We start from the raw sequence: 20,793 nt of genomic DNA on the forward strand, positions 1-20,793 counted from the left end.
CAGAGGACAACTTGCACGCATTAGTCATCTCCTTCCACTATGTGGGTCCCAGAGATCAAACTCAGGTCGTCAGGTTTTGCAGCAAGTTACTGTTCCCGTTAAGCTATCTCACCAGTCACAATCTTTACATTGTAATTAGGTATAATAAGTCATCTAGACGTGAAGCATATTAGAGCATGGGTGCTGGTCCTAGGCAAATTGAAGGACAGCTGAATTTAGATGCTAAGGAGGATATTCTGGGAAAAGAGAATAGTCGGGACAACAGCAGGGCAGTGTGATAGCCCAAGCAGGAAAGGGCTTTGATTCAAGAGAAGCAGGGCAAATGAAAGCTGCTGCAGACAAACAGGGACTAGCTAGGTTCTAGCAGGAAATTACGATCAAACACCTGCTCTTCCAGTGCCCTCTCATTGACCCAACCTTCTGGGGACTTGGGTTTCTTACAGACTTTCCAGCCCCCTTCACCTGGGTAACAGGCTACTTTGCTATGGTAGTGGGTGCCAGCATGACATTCGTTGTCCAGAGCAGTTCTGTGTTCACCTCAGCCATCACCCCACTCATTGGTGAGTGCTAGTACCCAGCTGTGAACAGTGGTGGGGTCGGTTGCGGGATGGGCGTTGGGGCTGAAGGAAGGATCTAGAGAAGAACCACATCCTCTTTCCTGCTTGCCAGGCCTGGGTGTGATCAGTATTGAGCGGGCGTACCCTCTCACCCTGGGTTCCAACATCGGCACCACCACCACAGCCATCTTGGCAGCACTGGCCAGCCCCAGGGAGAAACTGTCCAGTTCTTTCCAGGTATGTTGGGGAGAATGGGCTGTCGGTGGCAGCACAGAGCTAGAGGCTGGGGTGCAAGCCTGATGGAGGATGTGACAACATGTAACCAATATCAATTGCCTGCTAAGGTTACCCACTATGCTTGTTGGAAACCACTATGGACACAGTAGATTTGATTCCACTCTCAAGACCTTGGTGTCTAATAGGGAGCCACTGCTAAATTATCAATCGACAAACAATAGCAAGTCCAGGTTGCACTGTGGTGGAGTGCTAGAGGCCTAGCCTAGCCTGAGAGATTAAGGATGAATAGAATTGGGGATGATGAGCAGATGGTGAAGGGGGAATAGGACTAGAAGCAAAAGAGCCACTGGCAAGATACTGACCAATTAAGAGCTCACAATAGAGCCAGGCATGGTAGTGCACACTTTATTTTTTTTTTATGTGTATGTGTGTATTGCCTGCATGTAGGTAAGTGCACCCATGTCGGGTAGTACACATTTTAATCCCAGAACTCAGGAGGCATAGGTAGGCACAAATCTCTGTGAGATTGAGGCTAGCCTGGTCTATATATAGAGTTTCAGGCCGGCTGCGGCAGCATATTGAGGAGAGAGAGAGAGAGAGAGAGAGAGAGAGAGAGAGAGAGAGAGAACCACAATGAGTGAGCCAGAAACTAGTATTAATCTTTAATAGCTGCTAAAGCCAGATGGTACGTGTCTATAATCCCAGCACTTGGCAGACGTATGGCCATAAGTTCAAGGTCAGTTTGATCTACATAGTGAGACCCTGTGTCAGGAAAACAAATCTTTTAGCTTCTGGATTGTTACTGGGGAGTTCCTGAGGTGGTGAGGGCATCAATAGGAGAAATGTAAAGAGTTCAGGGTAGTTGTCATTTATCAAGGAGTCCAGAACTATAATATTTTAATCACTAGCACCAATAGTCTGTCATGATCTGGAGTCACATCAGCTCTGATGTTCTTTCCTGCTACTCAGATGACATGGGGCTCCTATCTCCTAGCTCTGCAAGGGCTCACATGGGAGCTCCTGACCACTTCATCCCCTCTCACCCCTCTCCTGCAGATTGCGCTCTGCCACTTCTTCTTCAACATCTCAGGAATTCTGCTGTGGTACCCACTGCCCTGCACACGCCTGCCTATCCGCATGGCCAAGGCACTAGGCAAACGTACTGCCAAGTACCGCTGGTTTGCTGTCCTCTATCTCCTTGTATGTTTCCTGCTTTTGCCCTCACTGGTGTTTGGTATTTCCATGGCAGGCTGGCAGGCTATGGTAGGTGTGGGAGCTCCCTTTGGGGCCCTGTTGGCCTTTGTGGTGTTTGTCAATGTCCTGCAGAGTCGAAGTCCCGGGCACCTGCCCAAGTGGCTGCAGACATGGGACTTTCTGCCCCAGTGGATGCATTCCCTGCAACCCCTAGATGGCCTCATCACACGTGCTACTTTGTGCTATGCCAGGCCTGAGCCCCGCTCACCCCAGCTTCCCCCTAGAGTTTTCCTGGAGGAGCTGCCCCCTGCCACACCCTCTCCCCGTCTTGCACTGCCTGCTCACCATAATGCCACCCGCCTCTAAGCTGTAGACTGAGGCTACTGCCTGGAGCAGGGAAGAGCCTTTTTATGGAGCCCACAGTGGAAGGGCAGAAGGTTGTGTGAGTGCATGCATGCATGTGGATACATATCACCCTGGGTGTATGCATGATTCTTTGCCACCCTTGGGCACCTGTCTGGGCTTTTTGTAACTAAGAGATAGTATGCACGAATGCACGTGTTAAATGGTCTGCGTGATCATCAGTATAGGTATAGACACCTGTATTTGTATACAAATGTGTATCAGCCTTCACATATGTACAGGAAAACCTGTGGGAGACTGTATGTAAGTTGTAGGCTGTCAAGTATGACTTTGGTTCCTTTGCATATGCCACCTGACCTTGTGTCCTTTCATGCACAAGACTGTGATGGGCAAGAGTAAAGGTGGCTCTGAACTGGTAGCTGTGTATCTACTTGTGCTTTGATGTGTTTGAATCACTGACCAAATCCCACACCCTCCCTGCCACCTTCCTCCCCCATGTCACAATCCTCATCCTTACCAAGAGCTTCAACCACCACTGTGAGCCCCTTTCCCAGCCCTGCCTGATGAAAACCAGAAAGTAAACTCTCATTGTGCATTTGGAAGTATTTTTGCTTTGCATCTATGGGCAGAGAAAAGATAAAGGCTTGGGGTTCAGCAATATTGTTCTGGTTTGTTCTTCATTGCTGTGACAAAATACTCTGACCAATACCAACTTGGGGAAGAAAGGGTTTATTCAGCTCACATCTCCCAGGTCGCAGCTCATCAGGGAGTCCAAGGTAGGAACTCAGGGCAGGAACCTGGAAGCAGGAGCTGGAGCACAGGCCATGGAGGAACGCTGCTTACTGGCTTGCTTCCCTGGCCCCTGCTCAGCTTGCTCTCTTATCCAACACAGGCCCACCTGCCCAGGGGTGGCACCACCCACAGTGGGCTGGGCCCTCCCACATTATTCAACAATCAAGAAAATACCCCACAGACATGGCCACAGGCCAGTCCAATGGAGGCAATTCCCCAATTAAGGCTCCCTCAACCCAGGTGTGTCAAGTTGACACTAAAGCTATCCAGCACAAGTATCATCTCCCCTCAAACAGCACCCTAACAGCCCACAGTCCTGCAAACTTACTCTTTGCCTGGCCCTGCCTTCATGAGTTTAATGCATAATTTAAATTCCCCCAAAGCCCCTCCTTACAGCCTGGAGCCATCCTCAAAGTAAGTGTGCAAAGGACTCTCCTGCACTGCCATGCCCTGATATCTCTTGTCCTTTAAACCCACCAATGTCACTCTCTCTAAAACCAGTCCTATAGAATGAGTGACTAGTGGGGTCTTGTCAGGAGCACTGGAGCATGGGGTAGGGTGGACAGAGGTAGGCAAAGAAAGACCTTGCCCTGGGCATAGAGGGCAGAGACCAGATCCTCCCACCTCTGTCCTCATCCTGTAGAGTGAGGGTCAATGGGATAGGTGCCAAATTCCTTCCCTGTAGGCTAAGTATTTCTCTGGGGCCTTTGGGCCCCAGAGGGGAAGGGAGATTGAGAGCTCAGACACAGTTGTGATGCTACTGGACATGTTCTTCAGCGGACCCTCCTGGGGAGGCCTTTTGGTAGCCCCAGAATATCTCTCTAAGCAACCAGCCACATCTTATCACCCATTCACAACTCTTGCTAGTGTCCCACCAAGTGGAGGGGCATAAGTATAGTTGACCTTCCTTATCCATGGGATTTACACCTGCTGATTCAGCCAGCTGTGGATAGAAAAAAATTTCTTAACTGCATCTATACTGAGTATGTACAGACTTTAAAAAGTCAGTATTCTTTAAGCAATACAGCATAGCAATTATTTGTCTGGTTTTTACATCGTATTAGGTATTATAAGTCATCTGGAGATGATAAAGTTCACCAGAAGATGTAGGTAGATTGTATGCAAACAGTGTCACAAACAACTTGAGTATCTGAGGATTTGGGTTTCCATAGGTGTCCTAGAACCAATCTCCACAGATACTGAGGGACAATTTTACACTCATTTCCAACCCAAAACACAGGCCCTGGCTGGTGTGTGCGTGGTGAAGGGATTGGTGGGAATGACTCCTTTCACTGTTTTGCCTAGATATATGGGCAATTCTCTAAGAAAGAACACTAAAGCCTGAAATAGAATTTGAGAGGGTGACCACCCTTGGATTCCTTGTCAGCTGTGGATTCCTAGGACGCTGGGAAGGTCCCAGGAAGTAGCAATCAGGCCAGGGGTCTCTGCAGGGTGGTCAGGAAGGAAGGAGGGGGTAGGGCACAGCAGGCCCAGAAGCTTCTAGATTTATAATCTCAGCCCACCAGATTTTTTTCTGGAAGCATCTTCCCATAAACTGATTTTCTTATTACCAGCTCCCCACCCCCACAAGGAAGATGAGCCCTCAGCACCCAGTTCACAATTTATTCTGGTCCCCCTACCACCATGGGTGGTCTGGCTGTCCAGCTACGAGCACTGCCTGCGCAGCCCGTCCATCAGGTCGTGCACTGTCTTATTGAGGATGCCTCCATGCACGCCACGTCTGCCCATGAGCACAAGAAGCGCCCTGGGCGTGTAGCCCACAGAGATCGCACGCCCGTCTATCCCCTTGGTGCGCACGTCCAGCACTCCATCGCTCTCCTCTAGCAGGTTGTCTCGGATGACACAGCAGCTACGGCCGGCCACGCTCAGGCCGGTCTGCTGGAAGGTGTGCCGGTCTGGCCCCAGGAGGACACCCACTTCCTGCGGAGAGATGGCTGCCAGCAGGCCCCCCGGCCGTGATGCCCACACACAGCGATTGTCCGAGTGGCCCACGATGGCCACATCGTCGATGCGCTGGTCCCGCAGCACAGCACTGATGTAGCCCCTCCAGTCACCCATCCCGCTCAGAGTCCGGCTCTGCACCTTGTCCTTGCACTTGGGAGGGCGGCTCTCAGCACTGTGAGCTAGGAACGCCTGTGGGCTGTGAGGTATGCAGGGCAGGGCTGTGACGCGGATGAACATCACAGGACAGCTACCTAGGTAGAGAATGTGGGGGTGTTGGAGTTTACGCTTGGAGCAATTCTACAAATAGCGTGTACGAGGAAATGAGGGTAGTAATCCCAAAGATCCTCGAAAACCGAGGTTCAATTGGATCATTAAAAAGATGGGTGAGAGCCAGGTATGGTGGTGCAGGCCTTTAGTCCCATTAGTCCCAGCACTCAGGAGGCTGAGGCAGGCAGATGTCTGTGAGTTCTGGTCTTACATAGTGAATTCCAGGCCAGCTGGGGCTACAGGAAGACCCTGTCTCAAAAGGAAAAAAAAAAAGATAAAAGATAAGAGATGGGTGAGTGGCTCACTGGGTAAGAGTGCTGGCTGCTCTTGTAGTTCCCAGCACCACACAGCAGCAAACAACTGTTGGCAATTCCAGTTCCATGGAATCTGAGGCCTTCTGGCTTCCATTGGCATTACAGACAGGTGCATTTACTTAACATTCATACATATAAACTAAAAATAAATTTTAAAAAAAATTTAAAGAGGGGTGGGGCTGGAGAGACCACTCAGCAGTTAAGAGCACTAACTGCTCTTACAGAGGACCCAGGTTCGATTCTCAGCACCCACATGACAGCTAACAACCATCTGTAACTCCAGTTCCAGGAGATCCAGGGCCACCTTCTGACCTCCATGGGCATTGCACAAGACAACATGGGTGCACTTACACAGATAGAGGCAATACACTCATATACGTAAAATAAAAATAATAAAACATTATTAAAAAAAGATGGGTGACTTATGCCTTCAATCCCAGTACTTGGGAGGCAGAGGCAGGTAGATCTCTGTAAGATCAAGGCCAGCCTGGTCTTCTTAGCAAGTTCCAGGCCACAGCTGAGGCTACAAGGAGACTCTATCTAAAAATTGAAAAATAAAGATGGATGAGGGGCTGCAAGGTGGCTCAGCAGGTAAAGCCTGGCACCTAAGTTCCATTCCCAGAACCCATGTAAACAGTGGAAGGAGAGAACTGACTCCATAAAGTTGTCCTCTGACCTCCACATGAGCACTGCGATAACACATGTCCACACAACCACATCATAATAAACCACACAAACATAATAAAAAAAAAATTTTAAATGGGTGTAAGGACTGGGGTATGTATCTCAGTTGGTAGAAAGCAGTAGATGAGTACTTGCCTAGCATGCATGAAGCCCTAAAATTGATCCCCAGTACCACATAAACTGGGTTTGATCATGAAGCCTATATTCTCAGCACTGGGGAGATGAATGTCTGAATAAATCAATAAATGAAAAGATAGTTTTAAGAGCAGAAAGTGGGCTGGAGAAATGGCTCAACAGTTAAAAGGAATGGGGTTTGGTTCCCAGTACCAACATGGCAGCTAACAACTTCTGTAACTACAGTTCCAGGGGATCTGAAACCCTCTTTTTGCCTCCATGGGCATTTCACAGATAGATGCACTTATATGCAGGCAAAACACTCATCCACATAAAATAAAATAATTTAAAAGACCAGAAGGCAGAAGGCTGGGTGTGGTAGTACACACCTTTAATGCTAGCACTTGGGACGCAGAGTGGATCTCTGAGTTTGAGGCCAGCCAGTACTGCATAGTGAGACCCTGTCTCAAACAAAACAAAACAAAACAAAACAAAAAAATCAGGAAAGGGGTGCTAGTCTGGGCAGCCACATTTCTCTTCTTTAAGGGAAGCATTAAGCCATACTTTAGTAACAAGATGGGCAGGAAGATTTATGGATTGTTGTTTTCTACCCATTTCCACCTTAGTATATGACATGTAGCCTAAAAAGTTCCTTGGCCACCAGCTTGTACCACCATGCCATTTTTTTTGTATGTGTGGTGGTGTTGGGGATCTAATCCACAGTTGCTACACACATATTCCAACATTTCTAACTACAGTTCTCAACCTCTAGTGCATGTGGAATTGCCTGGAGACTTTTAAAAGTATACCACATCTCAAGTGTCATCCTTAGAGATGTTGATTAATTGATCTCAGGTTGATCTTGACCATAGATAGGCTCAAAAAGCTCCCCTAGATTTATGGTCAAGGCTGAGAACCTGTTACTGTGTAAACAGAAAATGAATGCCTTCCAGTGAGGAATAACCTGCACCTTGCACAGGGATTGGTACATAGGAAAGGTTGAGTAAATAGTAGAGCCTGGACAAGAGTCTAAATCGATCGTTAAGATCTTGCAGACTGTCTTGTGAGGGTAGAGGAAAAGCTGATGCACCTGTTTTTCCATTTGGCATTTTTGAAGGGTGAATCCTTAGGAGCATTTTTGAAGCACTTTATTGGGTCCCTGTGCCCTTGGGACTTGACTGGTGGCCCGGAGTACAATCTTCAGTGTGGAGGATCATGCCATAGCCACCGGCCCACTCCAGGAACACAGGGGAAGAAATGATCTTTCCCTAAACAGTTAGGAAGCAGTGTGCTCTTGGATCCAAGACAAGTAGTAGGCCACATCAGTGTACACTCCGGGCTTGTTGCGGTCACCACAGCCAGAGCCCCAGCTGATGACACCCCGCAAGGTGAGCCGGTTCTCTGCAGCCTCATCTTCACACACCAGAGGGCCCCCAGAGTCACCCTGGGTGGGGGACAAGCAAGTCAGAGTTCTGGCTCTGTGACTGACAGGTAGAGGAAGGCAGCAACCTGGCCCCCGGGGCTCACCTGGCAGGCGTCGGTGCCGCCCTCCAGGAAGCCAGCGCAGAGCATTCCGGGGAGGATGGCGTCCCCGTGCACATCAGAGCTGGAGCAGAGATTCGTGGAGATGAATGGCACCTGTGCCTCCTGCAGGAAGGTGGAGTATTCCTCCGCGCCTGTGAATCCAGAGCACCTTCCTCACTCCGCGGACCTGGCTCGCTGCGTGGGCGAGGCTACCAGGCGATTCTATTCCTACCCTCACAGCAGGCCTGCGCAGGACGAAATTACCCCTAACTCCACTTCATAAGCCATTTTTGTTTTGATTTTTTTTTTTTTTTTTTTGAGACAGGGTCTCCCTGTAACCCCAGCTGGCTACAGGAATTCAGGTTAGCCTCGAACTCACAGAGATCTGCCTGCCTCTGCCTCCGGAATGCTGAGATTAAAGGGGTTGGTGCCACGCCGGGCTCCATTTCACGAGCAAGAAAACTGAGGTCCAGAAAGGAGCTGGGATTGGACCGAACCCCGCTAAAGCAGGAAACACCCCTCGCTCGTGCCTATTCAGTGTCTCAGAACCTGGCTCCCGTTGCTCCAGCGTGGGGACCACATCCTGGTTTAGCCCTGGCAGCTTGGTGCCCAGAGAGAACCAAGGGAAAGTGTGATCCTCTCTGTAACCCCAAGAGATCTGGGGACCTCAGCAGTGAATTCCAGACTCTGGGAAGATCACTCTGCACGTTTTCAGAACGATCAGGTCAGCGTCAAGTGTCCCACAGGCTGGTCAGAGGATAACGAAGCCAGGGCTCAGGTGATGGAAGGTCTCCCACCCTCCCGCAACAGCTGTGCCTACCCTCAAACTGGTGACCCCAGCCGGCCACCTCACAGAGCGCAGTCTCAGATTCCGAGGGCGGGGTGGCGCTGCTGGGCAGGCACACCGGCTGCACGTGAGGCGACAGGATCGCGCAGCTGTCTCCCTGGGTCTCCTGCAGGCGCAGCAGAGCTGCCCGGGGGATAGGGAGGAGCATTAGGCTGCGACCCGGGGCCGAGCCCTCCCCGCCCTTTCCCCGCACCCACGCAGGGGCGCCCCCACGCACCCAGGTCGTGCTGATAGGTGATGGGCGAGAAGCCCTCGTGCAGGCGGTAGGAGTGCACCGCCAACGTCTGGCATTGCTCACAGCTCTGGTTATGGCGATCTTGACCAAGCACCACTTTCAGCTCCTCCGGCGCAGGCCTGCGGTGGGATGGTGGGGACAGAAAGCGTACTCAGGCCGGCTACAGACGTTCTGGGGGTGCCGGTGTTCCCAAACCCTTCCCAGGGGCAGCCCTGGAGGGATGCTGGGGAGGAGGGTGTAGGTGCGGGTCTGGATTCAGAGAGGAGCTTGCCGGTTCTGCAGGCAGTGAGCTGCAGTCAGCACCCAGCAGGGGGCGATGAGGCTGCCGCCGCAGAAGCTGTCACCCCAGTACACCGCGGCTATGTAGGGGTGAGCCCCGGGCAGTGCCACCATTCCACCTACGACGCGACTCAGCGAGGACAGTCGCTTGCGGAGCCGCTGCCCGCAGCCCAGCGTGCTGGTCCTGGACAGAGGAGGCCGCTGCGCGGACAAGGCTGTGGAAAGAGCACAGGAAAGGCCAGGCAGACCCGGGATGCGCATGCTGGAATAAGTAGGGCCCATGTCCTCTGTACTCCGACCCCCTTCTCTTCCCAGCTACCTAGGGTAGAGGACTGAGGTGGCGTCTGCGACGTGGGCTGAGGCGTCTGCAGTGTTGAAGGCCGGGGCGCCGGCAGGTTCTGATGTCCAGGGGGAACTCGGGCTGTAGGCGCCGCCGGGGTTGTGGCCTGGCATTGCTCCAGGTCGCAATACTCCCAGCTCAGCCTGTCGCCATTCCATACATAGCACCATGGCCGGGTGTCATTATCTGGGTTCCTGTAATCTCAAGAGAGGGCAGTGTTAGTGCGTAGGGAGTTCCTGGGGGCCCTGGCAAGGAATGGATTGCCCTACCTGGTCCCACCCGGCTAACCGGCAGAAGGCATGGTGGCCCAGGCCCCAACTCAGCGCTTGCTTCGCTGTCATGTTCCGGTAGGTGGCCTCCGAGGTCCACCGCTGACACGGTGCACCCGATAGAGTGGTCCCAGCCTTGCCCCGGTAGCTGAGCCCCCGGCCAACATAGCACGTCGCCTTATAGTCTAGGAAGAGAGGAAATGGCTCTGTTGCTGCCCTCTCATTCACTTTCCCACGATCCTTAGCCACCTCAGCATGGGGGGGGGGGGGGCGGCTTTCTGCTTTCCCTGAGGCTCTCACTCACCTAAGTCGCAAAAGGGTCCAGTGTGGCCCTCGGGGCAATGGCACAGTTGGTGGCCTTCCACCTCTAGGCAGCTGCCTCCATTGAGGCACAGATTGGTGTGGCAGGCTGGGGGTGGGGACGGGGGAGCAAATTTAGCCATTCCTGGATGTACCATTCCATCCAGCCTCCTGCCAACTTCTGACTTTCTGCCCTCCTTCCCACAGTTCCCAATCCATCCACTTACCCTGACTGGCCAGTGGCTTGCAGTGAGCCCGAGGACCCTTGCACTGGCATTTGACCACACCTGTTGGCCCAGTTCTAAACCACATCTCATTCTCATGGAAGAACCGGAGAAGTTGAGGTTCGAAGCACTTCTCTGGGAATAAAAGGAAGCCAGTGGGACCATGCCAAGTCTCCAGGGTTCCAGGGACCTCTTCTTGGCAGGCAGTCCTCCTTACCTCTCTGGCAGTGCTTCCCAGTGAGGTGTTCTGGACAGAGGCAGTGTGGGCCATTTGGCGTGTTCACACATGTCCCTCCTTTGTGGCAGGGGCTGTGTTTGCTGCAGTGGTCTAAAAGACAGACACCAGGAAGAAGCATGGGGAGCCTGCATCACACAGGTGGGGACCAAGGGGACCTGAACCTGCTGGTCATAGGATCACGGAACTCCAAGTTTCCAAAACTCAAATTTGTCTGTAAAATGGTGTTCTCTATTCTCAGAATTCTTCCTTTGAGTTTTAAAAGGATGTTCCAGGAGAAGGGAAGGGGTGCCCAGAATCCCAAGTCTGTATGTGTATGGCAGGGGGTAGGGGGAGGGGGGAGTGTTCTGATAATAAGATGAGGGGAGAGTGAGGAGCAGGAGGCAGTCTTGGGTCACTCCACTGCTTGTGAATAGTACCTTTCACTTTCTTGGGCTCCAGGCAGTATCCCCACTGCTGGTCCTCATCAAAGTTGGGAGTGGTAGCACACCTGGGGAAACACACAATGCTTTCCTGCATTGCCCAGCTGGCCCCCCCTACCATAATCCCCTTTCTCCAAACAAGATTCTGGGATGGAAGGATAGGCAGAATCTTGCTCCCAGACCCCTTCTCTAACCCCTAATGGGAGTCTTACCAGGTTCGGGAGCCTGGCCAGCCCTTGTGGATGCATTTGTGGTGCAGCCTTCGGTGGTACTGAAAGGGAAAGTGGCAGAGCTCCCCGGTGACAGTGAGAACTGCAGGAATAACACACTTCCTGAGGGCAGCCTTTAAGCCCAGCTGCCCAAGTTCTGCCTCCCAGGGCCTGGTTGGAAAAAGGACAGGCCCTGGAAAAGACAGCTGAGCATTCAGGCAGCATCCTGCTTAGGAAATTAGGTTAGTTGGCTTCTGGAGTCAGGCAGCTGGGACAGATTTCTGACTCTACCACTTGCTAGCTATGTGACCTTGGGCAAGTCTGAAGCCCCAAGTGCTTGTCACAAAGTTGGCACTTAATAAATACTTGTTGAACATTGAGGTCACTTAACCATTTTAAGTTTCACTGTGCTCATTTGTAAAATGGCAATAACAATGCTAATTATTCATTGATTCCAGATTTGCAAATCTGCCTGCTTAGTAAAATTCATTTGTAACCCCCAAACCAATATTCAAGATTCAGGCCGAGGGTCAGTAGTAGAGTGTTTGTCTAACATGTGCAAGGTACCACAAAGCAAAACAAAAACAAACAAAACCAAAAACACTTGGCATTCTTTCATGATCACTTATAGAACTGTACCACTCAGTGGAAAATATGTACAGTGCCAGCTGAGGCCCAACAGGGCCACATACTGCCTCCTTTCAGCTTTCACACCATGAATAAGTATCCACCCCACCATTTATTTAGCATAGTATTTTTCATCTTTTATAGGTGATTTTTTTCACTAGAAATAGTCCCAAGCCAGGTGTAGTGCCTTTAATCCTGGCACTCAGGAGGCAGAAGCTGGTGAATCTCTGTGGACTGAGGACAGCTGGGGCTACAGGGAGACTCTGTCTCAAAGGAAAGAAGAAAAGAAAGAAAAGAAAAGAGAAAAGAAAAGAAGGAAGGAAAGAGAAAAAAGTAAGAAAGAAAAGAAAGAAGGAAATAAAGAATCCCAAGCAGCTGTTTCCTGATGGCACAGGTCCATAATCTCAGCTCTTCAGGAGGCTGAGGCAGAGGGATGACAAGTTCAAGGCCTATCTGGACCATAGAGTGAGTTCAAAGCAAGTGGCCTGAAAATATGGAGAATAAGAGACTATAGAGTACATGTCCCTGGATAAGACTCCTAGCCACCCAGGGCTCAGGGACCATTGTGGAAGAAGAGGTGGAAAGACTGTAAGAGTCAGAGGTGGTAGATGAGCACAAAGAAACAGAGTTTTCCAGGCTTCCGGGAACTTGCTCATATGAACTTACAGCAATATTGACAGCATGCACAAGACCCATCCAAACTCAAACCAGACAAAAACCCAACACAGAAATAGGGAAATGGAGGCTGGAGAAATGGCTCAGTGGTTAAGAGCACTGACTGCTCTTGCAGAGGACCCGGGTTCAATTTCCAGTACCCACAACTCTCTGCAACTCCAGTTCCAGAGGAATCTGACACTGTCTTTGATTTCCACAGGCATTGCATGGCATACACCTACATACATGCAGGCAAGCAATACACTCATACACATAGAATGAAAATAAATTTTAAAAAATTAAAGAAAAATAAGTGGAGAAATGGGTAAGAAGCCCTAACCTTAGCTGAAGAAGTATTGGCAACTGATCACTGATAGTGAGGGAGAGTTGGTCTTTTTTTATTTTCCTTTCTTTTTTTTGGTGTTTTTGAGACATGGTCTCCCTGTAGTCCCAGCTGTCCTGGAACTCACTATGTAGACCAAGCTGGCCTTGAACTCATAAAGATCCTGCCTCCCAAGTGCTGGGATTAAAGGCGTGTGCCACCACACCCAGCTTGAGTTAGTCTTTTTTTACAGAGTGATGCTAGATAGGTTGTCCAGGCTCCAGTGGATGGAGTCATATCAAGGAACATTTGGGGGACACAAACTTGACTTGATAGGCTTTAATATATATGACAGAGTGCATGAAATCTGGAGGGGTGATTGGGGTGGCAGATAAGGGAGAATGTCTAGACATAATCAAGATATATTGTACTAAATGAACAAAAATTCAATAAAAATTTTACAATATTTTATTCATTATTTTTATTTTATGTGTATGCATGAATTGCCTTCATGTGTGTAAGTGTACCTGTGTCATGCAGTGTCTGTGGAGGTCAGAAGAAGGCATCAGATCCCCTGGAACTGGAGTTACCAATGGTTGTTAGTAGCCATATGGGTGCTGGGATTTGAACCCAGGTCCTCTGCAAGCCATCTCTCCAGCCCCTCAATTTAAAAAAAATTTTTTTTGGTATTTTTGAGACAGGATCTCCCTGTAGCCTTAGCTGGCCTGGAACTCGCTATGTAGACCAAGCTAGCCTTGAACTCACAGAGATCCGCCTGCCTCTGCCTCCCAAGTGCTGGGATTAAAGACATACACCACCACTCCTGGCTCAATTTTAAAAAATGTTAAAGCAGTGGCCTGAGAAATTTAGGGATATTCTGTCTCAAAACAAAATAAAAAGAGGACTAGGAGGCCAAGGAGATAACTCAGTGGGTAAAATTCTAGTCACAGAAGCCTGACAACCCAAGTTTGAGCTTAGAACCCCTGTAAAAAGCCAGATACAGTGCCATGCATCTGTAACCCCAGCATTCCTACAAGCCAGCTAGCCTGAAGTACAAAGCATCGAAGCAGCAAAAATGAGAGACCCTGCCTCAGCAAAGTGAAGTTTAGAACCCAAGTAATGAAAGTTGCTCTCTGACTTCCACATGCATATCATGGCACACACACACCCACACACAAATAATAACTTTTTAAACTGGTCATGATGGCACACACCTTTAATATCAGCATTCAAGAGGCAGAAGCAGGAAGATCTCTGTGAGATCAAGGCCAGCCTGGCCTACATAGAGTTTTAGACTGGGGCTACAGGGAGACCCTATATCAAAAAGATAAAAAGGAAAAAACCATAATAACAATAATAACTTTTTAAAAGAGGTCTAGGGCTATAGCTCAATGATCAAGCATTTGTCTAGTATGTATAGGATCCTAGGTCCAATTCCCAGTACTGAAAAAAGAAGAGAGAGGGGGGCAGAGGGAGAGAGAGAGAGAGAGAGAGAGAGAGAGAGAGAGAGAGAAATATGATCTCAAGCTTGTGCTAAAGTGTTGCAGGTTCCTACCCCAACAACACAAGAAGCTGCCATGTGGCTTATGGAGAAAATGTGTGTTAGGCTTCATCCAGAAAGGCAGTATAGTGCTATTGGTTATGAGGTCAATGGTAAAGAATCAACAGCATACACAAAGAATCACACATAAAACAAGGCAATATGTTGAAGATTGATGAAAATGTCATAACCAGGAACCTACAGTATTTGTGAAGTCCATGGCAGCTTCATAGAATATTACTACACCAATAAGAAATAACGGTGTCTACTTTAGATGAATACTGTGAAGATTAATGACATACTGCTTGTGAAACTATACCTAACACCTACTATGTGGTCAATAAAATTTGCTGCTGTTTTGCTTTGGGTTTTTTGTTTTTTGAGACAGTCTCTGCGCTGGATAGCTTTAGTTGTCAACTTGACGCACCTGGGTAAAGGGAGCCTCTATTGGGGAAGTGTCTCCATTGAACTGGCCTGTGACCATGTCTGTGGGGCATTTTCTTGATTGTTGTGTGATATGGGAGGGCCCAGTCCATTGTGGATGGTGCCACTCCTGGGCAGATAGTCCTGTATTGTATAAGAAAGCAGGCTGAGCATGGGCCAGGGGAGCAAGCCAGTAAGCAGCATTCTCCATGGCCTGTGCTTCAGCTCCTGCCTCCGAGCTCCTGCCCTGAGTTCTTACCTTGGGCTCAGCCATCACTGATAAAGTATTACCTGGGAGATATAAGCCAAATAAACCCTTTCCTCCCCAAGTTGGTTTTTGTCAGAGTGTTTTGTCACAGCAATTGAATGCAAACTAGAACAATCTCCCAGTAGCCCCAGCTGGCCTGGATCTCATCATGTAGACCAGGCTGGCCCTGATCTCACAGAGATCCGCCTGCCTCTGCCTCCCAAGTACTGGAATTAAAGGCCACCATGCCCCACCTGCTATTTTGTTTTAAATGGTATAGTAGCACCAACATGATAAAGTGAAAGAGCTGAGCTAGACCTTTAGGAACAGGGAACCACAATTGAGTCAGTTGAGAGGGAGGACAACAATTTGGCTTAAGGTGGGGTTAGAAGATAGGCTGTTGAAGGACAGGTTCATGTTGTACTGGGCCTCAATGTGAGGCAGCACATTACAGGCCTTGGCTTGAACCCCCAGTCCAGGCTCACCAGAGCAGGTTCCCCTGCTCACAAGCCCCAGTACTTTGCATGCTCTAGATAAATAGTGTCTGGATGAATGAAGGTAATAGAGCACTATGGCAGGATTTGAGGAAGGGGAAGATGGTAGGTACCCTTCACCTAAGTGGAACATGTTAACAAGAGCTAAGGTTCTTTTCTTTCACAGCACTGGAGATCAAGTTGAGGGCCGTGTGCATGCTGGGCAATTGCTCTAACCATTGAGCTACAGCCCCAGCCTATCAGCTAAGATTTTAAAGTTACCTGACATACAGGCTGTGGATGGAATGCTTTACAGTGATACTTTTCTCCTCTCAACAACCCTGAGAGATTCACTATGACCAGCCCAGTTTTACAGATGCAGAAAATTGAAGCACACGGTCATTCACCCAGTCATGCAGCTCATAAGTGGGGAATCTAGGATTTGGAGATATTTGGGGTATTTGTACTCTTGAGCAAGTCTGAAGCCCTGTTCTGGCTCCCTTGTCCATTGAGGGCTTGACCGCTCTATGTTATGACTGATGTCCTCCAGATATGTTGAAAGGAAAAGAAGGGGGAAGATGGGGAAACTGAGGGAGGTAGGTAAGAGTCTAGGTGTGATAGCACCAATAGCACACCCTCCGACACTTAAGTACCTGCCTGGCTCTAAAACAAACATCAAATACAGCAAGCCCTGCCCTCAGGAGTACACAACTTGCTATCATTCTGGGTCCACAGCACCCACAGGCCCAAGATGTGGCAGGAAGCAGGCATTCAAGTCTGAATACCAGCCAGAACAGCTTTGTTCAGGATCCCTCCCTGGCTCTAGGAGGGGCACTGGCGGTCTCCAGGAGATAGCGCTGGCTGGAGCACACTCATGTCTACCTGAAGCTTTGTTAGGAAGAGGAGCCAGGCCACTTACCCACAGTAGACTCATCAGCTCCCTGCTTGAACTCCTTGGGGGCTTTCCATGGTGGAACCTATGAGAGAGAGAAGGCTCAAAAGTTGGCTAGCATGTAAGACTTTCCCTGATCCTATGCTAGGCCCCAGCTTCCTCCTACCACCCCCAAATAAAGGATTTCATCACAAGACAGGGCCCTCCTTCCTCCTCCCACTGTCTCCCCGACAAATGCAGGCCATGCCCTCTGGTGCAGGCTGCTGTCTCTTCAGTTTTGGGCCTTCTGGGCTGGCCCTGACTTTCACCCAGTCCTCCCAGTCACCTGGACTAGCAGGTGATGGGCAGAGGCCAAAATTAGGATAGGGACCCTTCACTGCCATCCTGACCCAACCCTGTATCCACAGTCCTCACCGAAATTGTTGACTCCAGACTAATGAGGAAGGACCCTAGCAGCAGTAGAGCCCTCATGGCGTCTGTCTGATGGTCCCACTGCCTGCCCAGAAGGGCAGATCAATAGGGCTGGGCAAAGGTCTCTGATACCTGGAAAGTGGAGATTGGTCAAGCTTCCTCCTGAACCTGGGAAACACAGGCTGTCTATAGCCCAGCAGAACAGCTTCCTCCTGATTCCTGGGATAGAAGTTGGCTGGTGGGGATAGAATAATGAGGGGCCCTGCCTTCTGGCTTATAGGACATACTTGTGTTTCCAGGCCCTATTGAGGGTGAGGGGATGAGGATGGTTGAAAAGAAGCCCTGTAACTGAGAGGAATCTTAGAGTCCACTGGGAACCATATTTGTTTTCTTCTGTTGTGTAACCAATTACCACACAGAGTCTAAAACAATGTCCATGCAGTCACAAACTCAAAGGGAAACACCTAGTTAGGGTTTCTGCTCAGATGTAACAGAGCTGAAAGGTTCAAGTTGAGTTCTCTGGAGGTTCCGAGGGAAGATTCCCTCCCAAGATCATTTGGGTTCTTGGCAGAATTCAGTTTCATGTGGCTGAAGGATAGAGGTTCCTGATTCCTTGTAGTCTGTCAGTCATGGATTCTGTTTTGTTTTCTTTGAGTCAGAGTCTTGCTATGTAGCCCTGGCTGGCCTGGAACTTGCTACCACAAGAAATACACAGAAATACAACTCCTTTGCCTCTCAAGTACTGGGATTAAAGGCATGTGCCACCATGTCAGGCTATGTTTGATTTCTGGAGGCTGCCTGTATTTCTGGCCACATGCTGCCTCTGATTTTAAAGCCAGTATCAGAGATGTCTCTTATATTGATTTGCTTCATGCTTTGTATCTGCTTTACCAGGAAAATCCTTACTCCTTTTGATGGTTCATCTGATTAGGTCAGGCCCATCAAGAATAACCTTGTGAGTTCAACCAGTATATGGCCTTGATTATATTTGCAAAGTCTTTTTTATCTCTTTTCTTTTCTCTCCTATCTTCACTGCTCTCTCTCTTTTCCTTCCGTCCTTCCTTCCTTTCTACTGTTTCTCAGGCTGACCTTGAATTTGATCCTCCTGCCTCAGTCGCCCCAGTATCATGTGCCATCATGCCCACCAACATTGGCAAAATCCTCTTCTAGAAAAACTGGGGATGTGAACACTTGCCTACACTTGCCTAACATGAAAAAGGCTATGGGCTTGATTCATGGCACCTCAAAAAATTATTTTACAAAATAATCTAGATCAAGACTTACTTGAAGCCTGTAGAGATGGTTCAGCAGTTAAACACTGGCTGTTAGCTGGGCATGGTGGTGCACGCCTTTAATACCAGCACTTGGGAGGCAGAGGCAGGCAGATCTCTGTGAGTTCGAGGCCAGCCTGGTCTACATGACAAGTTCCAGGTCAGCTGGGGCTACAGGGAGATCCTGTCTCAAAAAGACCCAAAAAACTGTCTGATTGTGGCAGCCAAGAATGAATAGAGGAACACGGGGGTGGAGAGGAAGGAACACTGGCCGCTCTTGCAGAAGACCTGGGTGCTGAGCCAGCACCCATAACTCCAGTTCCAGGGGATCTGTGCCCTCTTCTGACCTCTGTGGGCATTTCACAACATGGGTTTTTATGCGTATAAGAGTATCGCCTGCATGTGGGTAGCATGGCTTCTGGAGACCATAGTGATTGGTTTGGACATAAGCATATGTATAGCTTAGGTCAATCAGAGTCAGCTTTGGGACCTTTGCCAGAACTTTGAGTAGAGAGATCATTTCTTCCCACTGGGGTCATTAAGCAGGCAGAGTGTGGTCCGGGAATGCTGGTGGCTCTGTCGTGGTTCAGGGACAGGCTGAGAAAGAAAAGAAAAACAAACAGGAAGAGAGTAAGAAATGTCATAGCAGGCATTCTCTAAGATTGTCCCCATTGGTCCCCACCTCTGACATTCATGTTCCTGTATAGTCTTCCCACGGAGTCAGAGTCGTACTGCATGTGTATCCAGCAGTCAGGCAGAAGTGACTGTGCTAGACCTCCAAGCTTGGGTCATAAAGGTATTGCACTTCCTGCTCTGGTTCTTAGGTGGCACTCTGGGAAGCAGCTGCCATTCTCTGAGGACACTCAAAGAGATGCAGTTGGGAGAGAAATCAAAGCCTCCTGCTTGCAAGTAGCACTGATGTGAGAGCCATGAGAATGTCACCTCAGAAATTAACACCACAGCCCTACTGACCTCTGGTTTACAAGTTGGCAAGAGACCTGTATTTACTGGACACAGGCTAACTTATGGAGTAACAAGATGCAGTTAACTCACCATTTCTCATACTGAGGCCTCCCTGGGACTCAAGCTTCCAACTCATAAATTCCAGGGGGACACTCTGCCATAGCCAAACCACTGCAGGCTTTTAGCTAGAGATGACCGATGCCAGCTGTTGCTTAATTTACAGGCTTGAAGTGATTTTTTGTTGCTTTTGTTTATTGAGATAGAGTCTCCCTGTAGCCCCAGCTGGCCTTGAAACTCACTATGTAGACTAAGCTGGCCTCAGTCTCACAGAGATAGGTCTGCTTGCCTCTGCTTCCCAAGTGCTGGGATTAAAGGCCTTTGCCACCATGCCTACTGAGGTGATGTTTTGTTTTGGTTTTTTTGAAACAGAGTCTCTCTGTAGCCCCAGCAGATCAGAGCTCACCATGTAGACCAGGCTGGCCTCAATCTCACAGAGATTGCCTGCCTCTGCTTCCTGAGTCTGAAATCAAAAGTGCATGCCACCATACCATTTTGAGGTGATTTTTTCTTAATTTAAAATATTTTATTTATTATTTTCATTTTATGTGTAGGAGTATACTGCCTGCATGTATGTAAGCACACCCATGTCATGCAATGACCTCAGAGGTCAGAAGAGGGCATTGGATCCCCGAAACTGGAGTTATGGATGTGTGTTAGCCACCATGTGAGTGCTGAGAATCCAACCCCAGTCCTCTGCAAGAGCAGCCAGTGCTCTTAACCATTGAGCCATCTCTTCAGCCCCTAGGTGATTTTTTATACAACATTTGATAGCTACTACTGATGGGTTGATTGCTGTTAACTCTGGGAACCTGGTTCCTACAACAAGAAGTGTCCTTAAGATTTCTCAGTTACAAGAAATAGGGATGTGACTCTGTGGAAGAGTTCTTATCTTCCCATGACTTCTCAGTTATTCATGGTTGGAGAATGGGGCTGGAGCATGAGGTCTGTGTTTTTAGGGGTACACACCCCAACCCTCTGGGAAGCTGGGAACAGTCATCTCTCATCACAAGAAGACTAGAGTAAGCTGGTCATGGTGGCACACACCAGTAATCACGGCATTCTGGAGGCAGAGGTAGAAGGATCACTGCAAGTTCAAAGCCAGCCTGGACTAGTGTTGTTGAGCCATTTCCTCTGCATTGAAATATTCCCCCCAGAGGGGAGGAGGGAAGCTCATAAGATTCAGAAAGTAAAGGAAACTGGGAGCTGGAGAGATGGCTCAGTGGTTGAGCGTTTATTACTCTTGTAGAGGACCTGGGTTTGGTTCCTAGCAACCACATGGCTGCCTTCAACTACCTGTGACTCCAGTTCCAGGGGATCAGAGGTTCCTGCATGCACATAGTGCGCATAAATTCACACAGGCAGGGGCTGGCTCAGCAGTTAAGAACACTGGCTGTTCTTGCAGAGTTTGAATCCCAGCACCCACATGGCAGCTAACAACTGTCTGTAACTCCAGTTCCAGGGGATCTGACAGTCTCTTCTGTCCTCTGCAGGCATTGCACGACACGGGTACACTTACCTACATGCAGGCATAACACTCAT

At 49.2% G+C, this 20,793-nt stretch overlaps 3 protein-coding genes across 3 annotated transcripts in view; 1 reads left to right on the top strand and 2 right to left on the bottom strand.

Moving 5' to 3' along the window:
- Slc34a1 (solute carrier family 34 member 1) overlaps nucleotides 1-2,573 on the top strand; it is a 32,190-nt gene extending 29,617 nt beyond the window's left edge. Inside the window, exons 11-13 of the mRNA XM_008830932.1 lie at nucleotides 444-560; nucleotides 670-794; nucleotides 1,851-2,573. Coding sequence (XP_008829154.1) covers nucleotides 444-560; nucleotides 670-794; nucleotides 1,851-2,354 — 746 coding nt within the window. The 3' untranslated portion in view covers nucleotides 2,355-2,573. The remainder of the gene's footprint in view (nucleotides 1-443; nucleotides 561-669; nucleotides 795-1,850) is intronic.
- A 2,116-nt stretch (nucleotides 2,574-4,689) lies between these two features.
- Nucleotides 4,690-5,510, bottom strand: Pfn3 (profilin 3). Its single transcript, XM_008830934.2, has one exon. It carries the CDS (start codon nucleotides 5,343-5,345, stop codon nucleotides 4,809-4,811), a length of 537 nt encoding a protein of 178 aa, XP_008829156.2. The 5' UTR covers nucleotides 5,346-5,510; the 3' UTR covers nucleotides 4,690-4,808.
- Nucleotides 5,511-7,618: 2,108 nt separating this feature from the next.
- F12 (coagulation factor XII) lies at nucleotides 7,619-17,068 on the bottom strand. The gene is made up of 14 exons (XM_017797598.2): nucleotides 16,964-17,068; nucleotides 16,577-16,634; nucleotides 11,375-11,474; nucleotides 11,160-11,230; nucleotides 10,723-10,833; nucleotides 10,509-10,640; nucleotides 10,286-10,390; nucleotides 10,001-10,166; nucleotides 9,692-9,906; nucleotides 9,365-9,587; nucleotides 9,076-9,212; nucleotides 8,832-8,981; nucleotides 8,015-8,163; nucleotides 7,619-7,931 (listed from the first exon to the last, which is right to left on the bottom strand). Exons 1-14 carry the CDS (start codon nucleotides 17,018-17,020, stop codon nucleotides 7,764-7,766), a joined length of 1,842 nt encoding a protein of 613 aa, XP_017653087.1. The 5' UTR covers nucleotides 17,021-17,068; the 3' UTR covers nucleotides 7,619-7,763.
- Nucleotides 17,069-20,793: the final 3,725 nt, after the last annotated feature.

This window comes from Nannospalax galili, unplaced genomic scaffold (genome assembly GCF_000622305.1).
Source record: "Nannospalax galili isolate Female #2095 unplaced genomic scaffold, S.galili_v1.0 scaffold1115, whole genome shotgun sequence".
In the NCBI taxonomy this organism is placed as follows: domain Eukaryota; kingdom Metazoa; phylum Chordata; class Mammalia; order Rodentia; family Spalacidae; genus Nannospalax; species Nannospalax galili.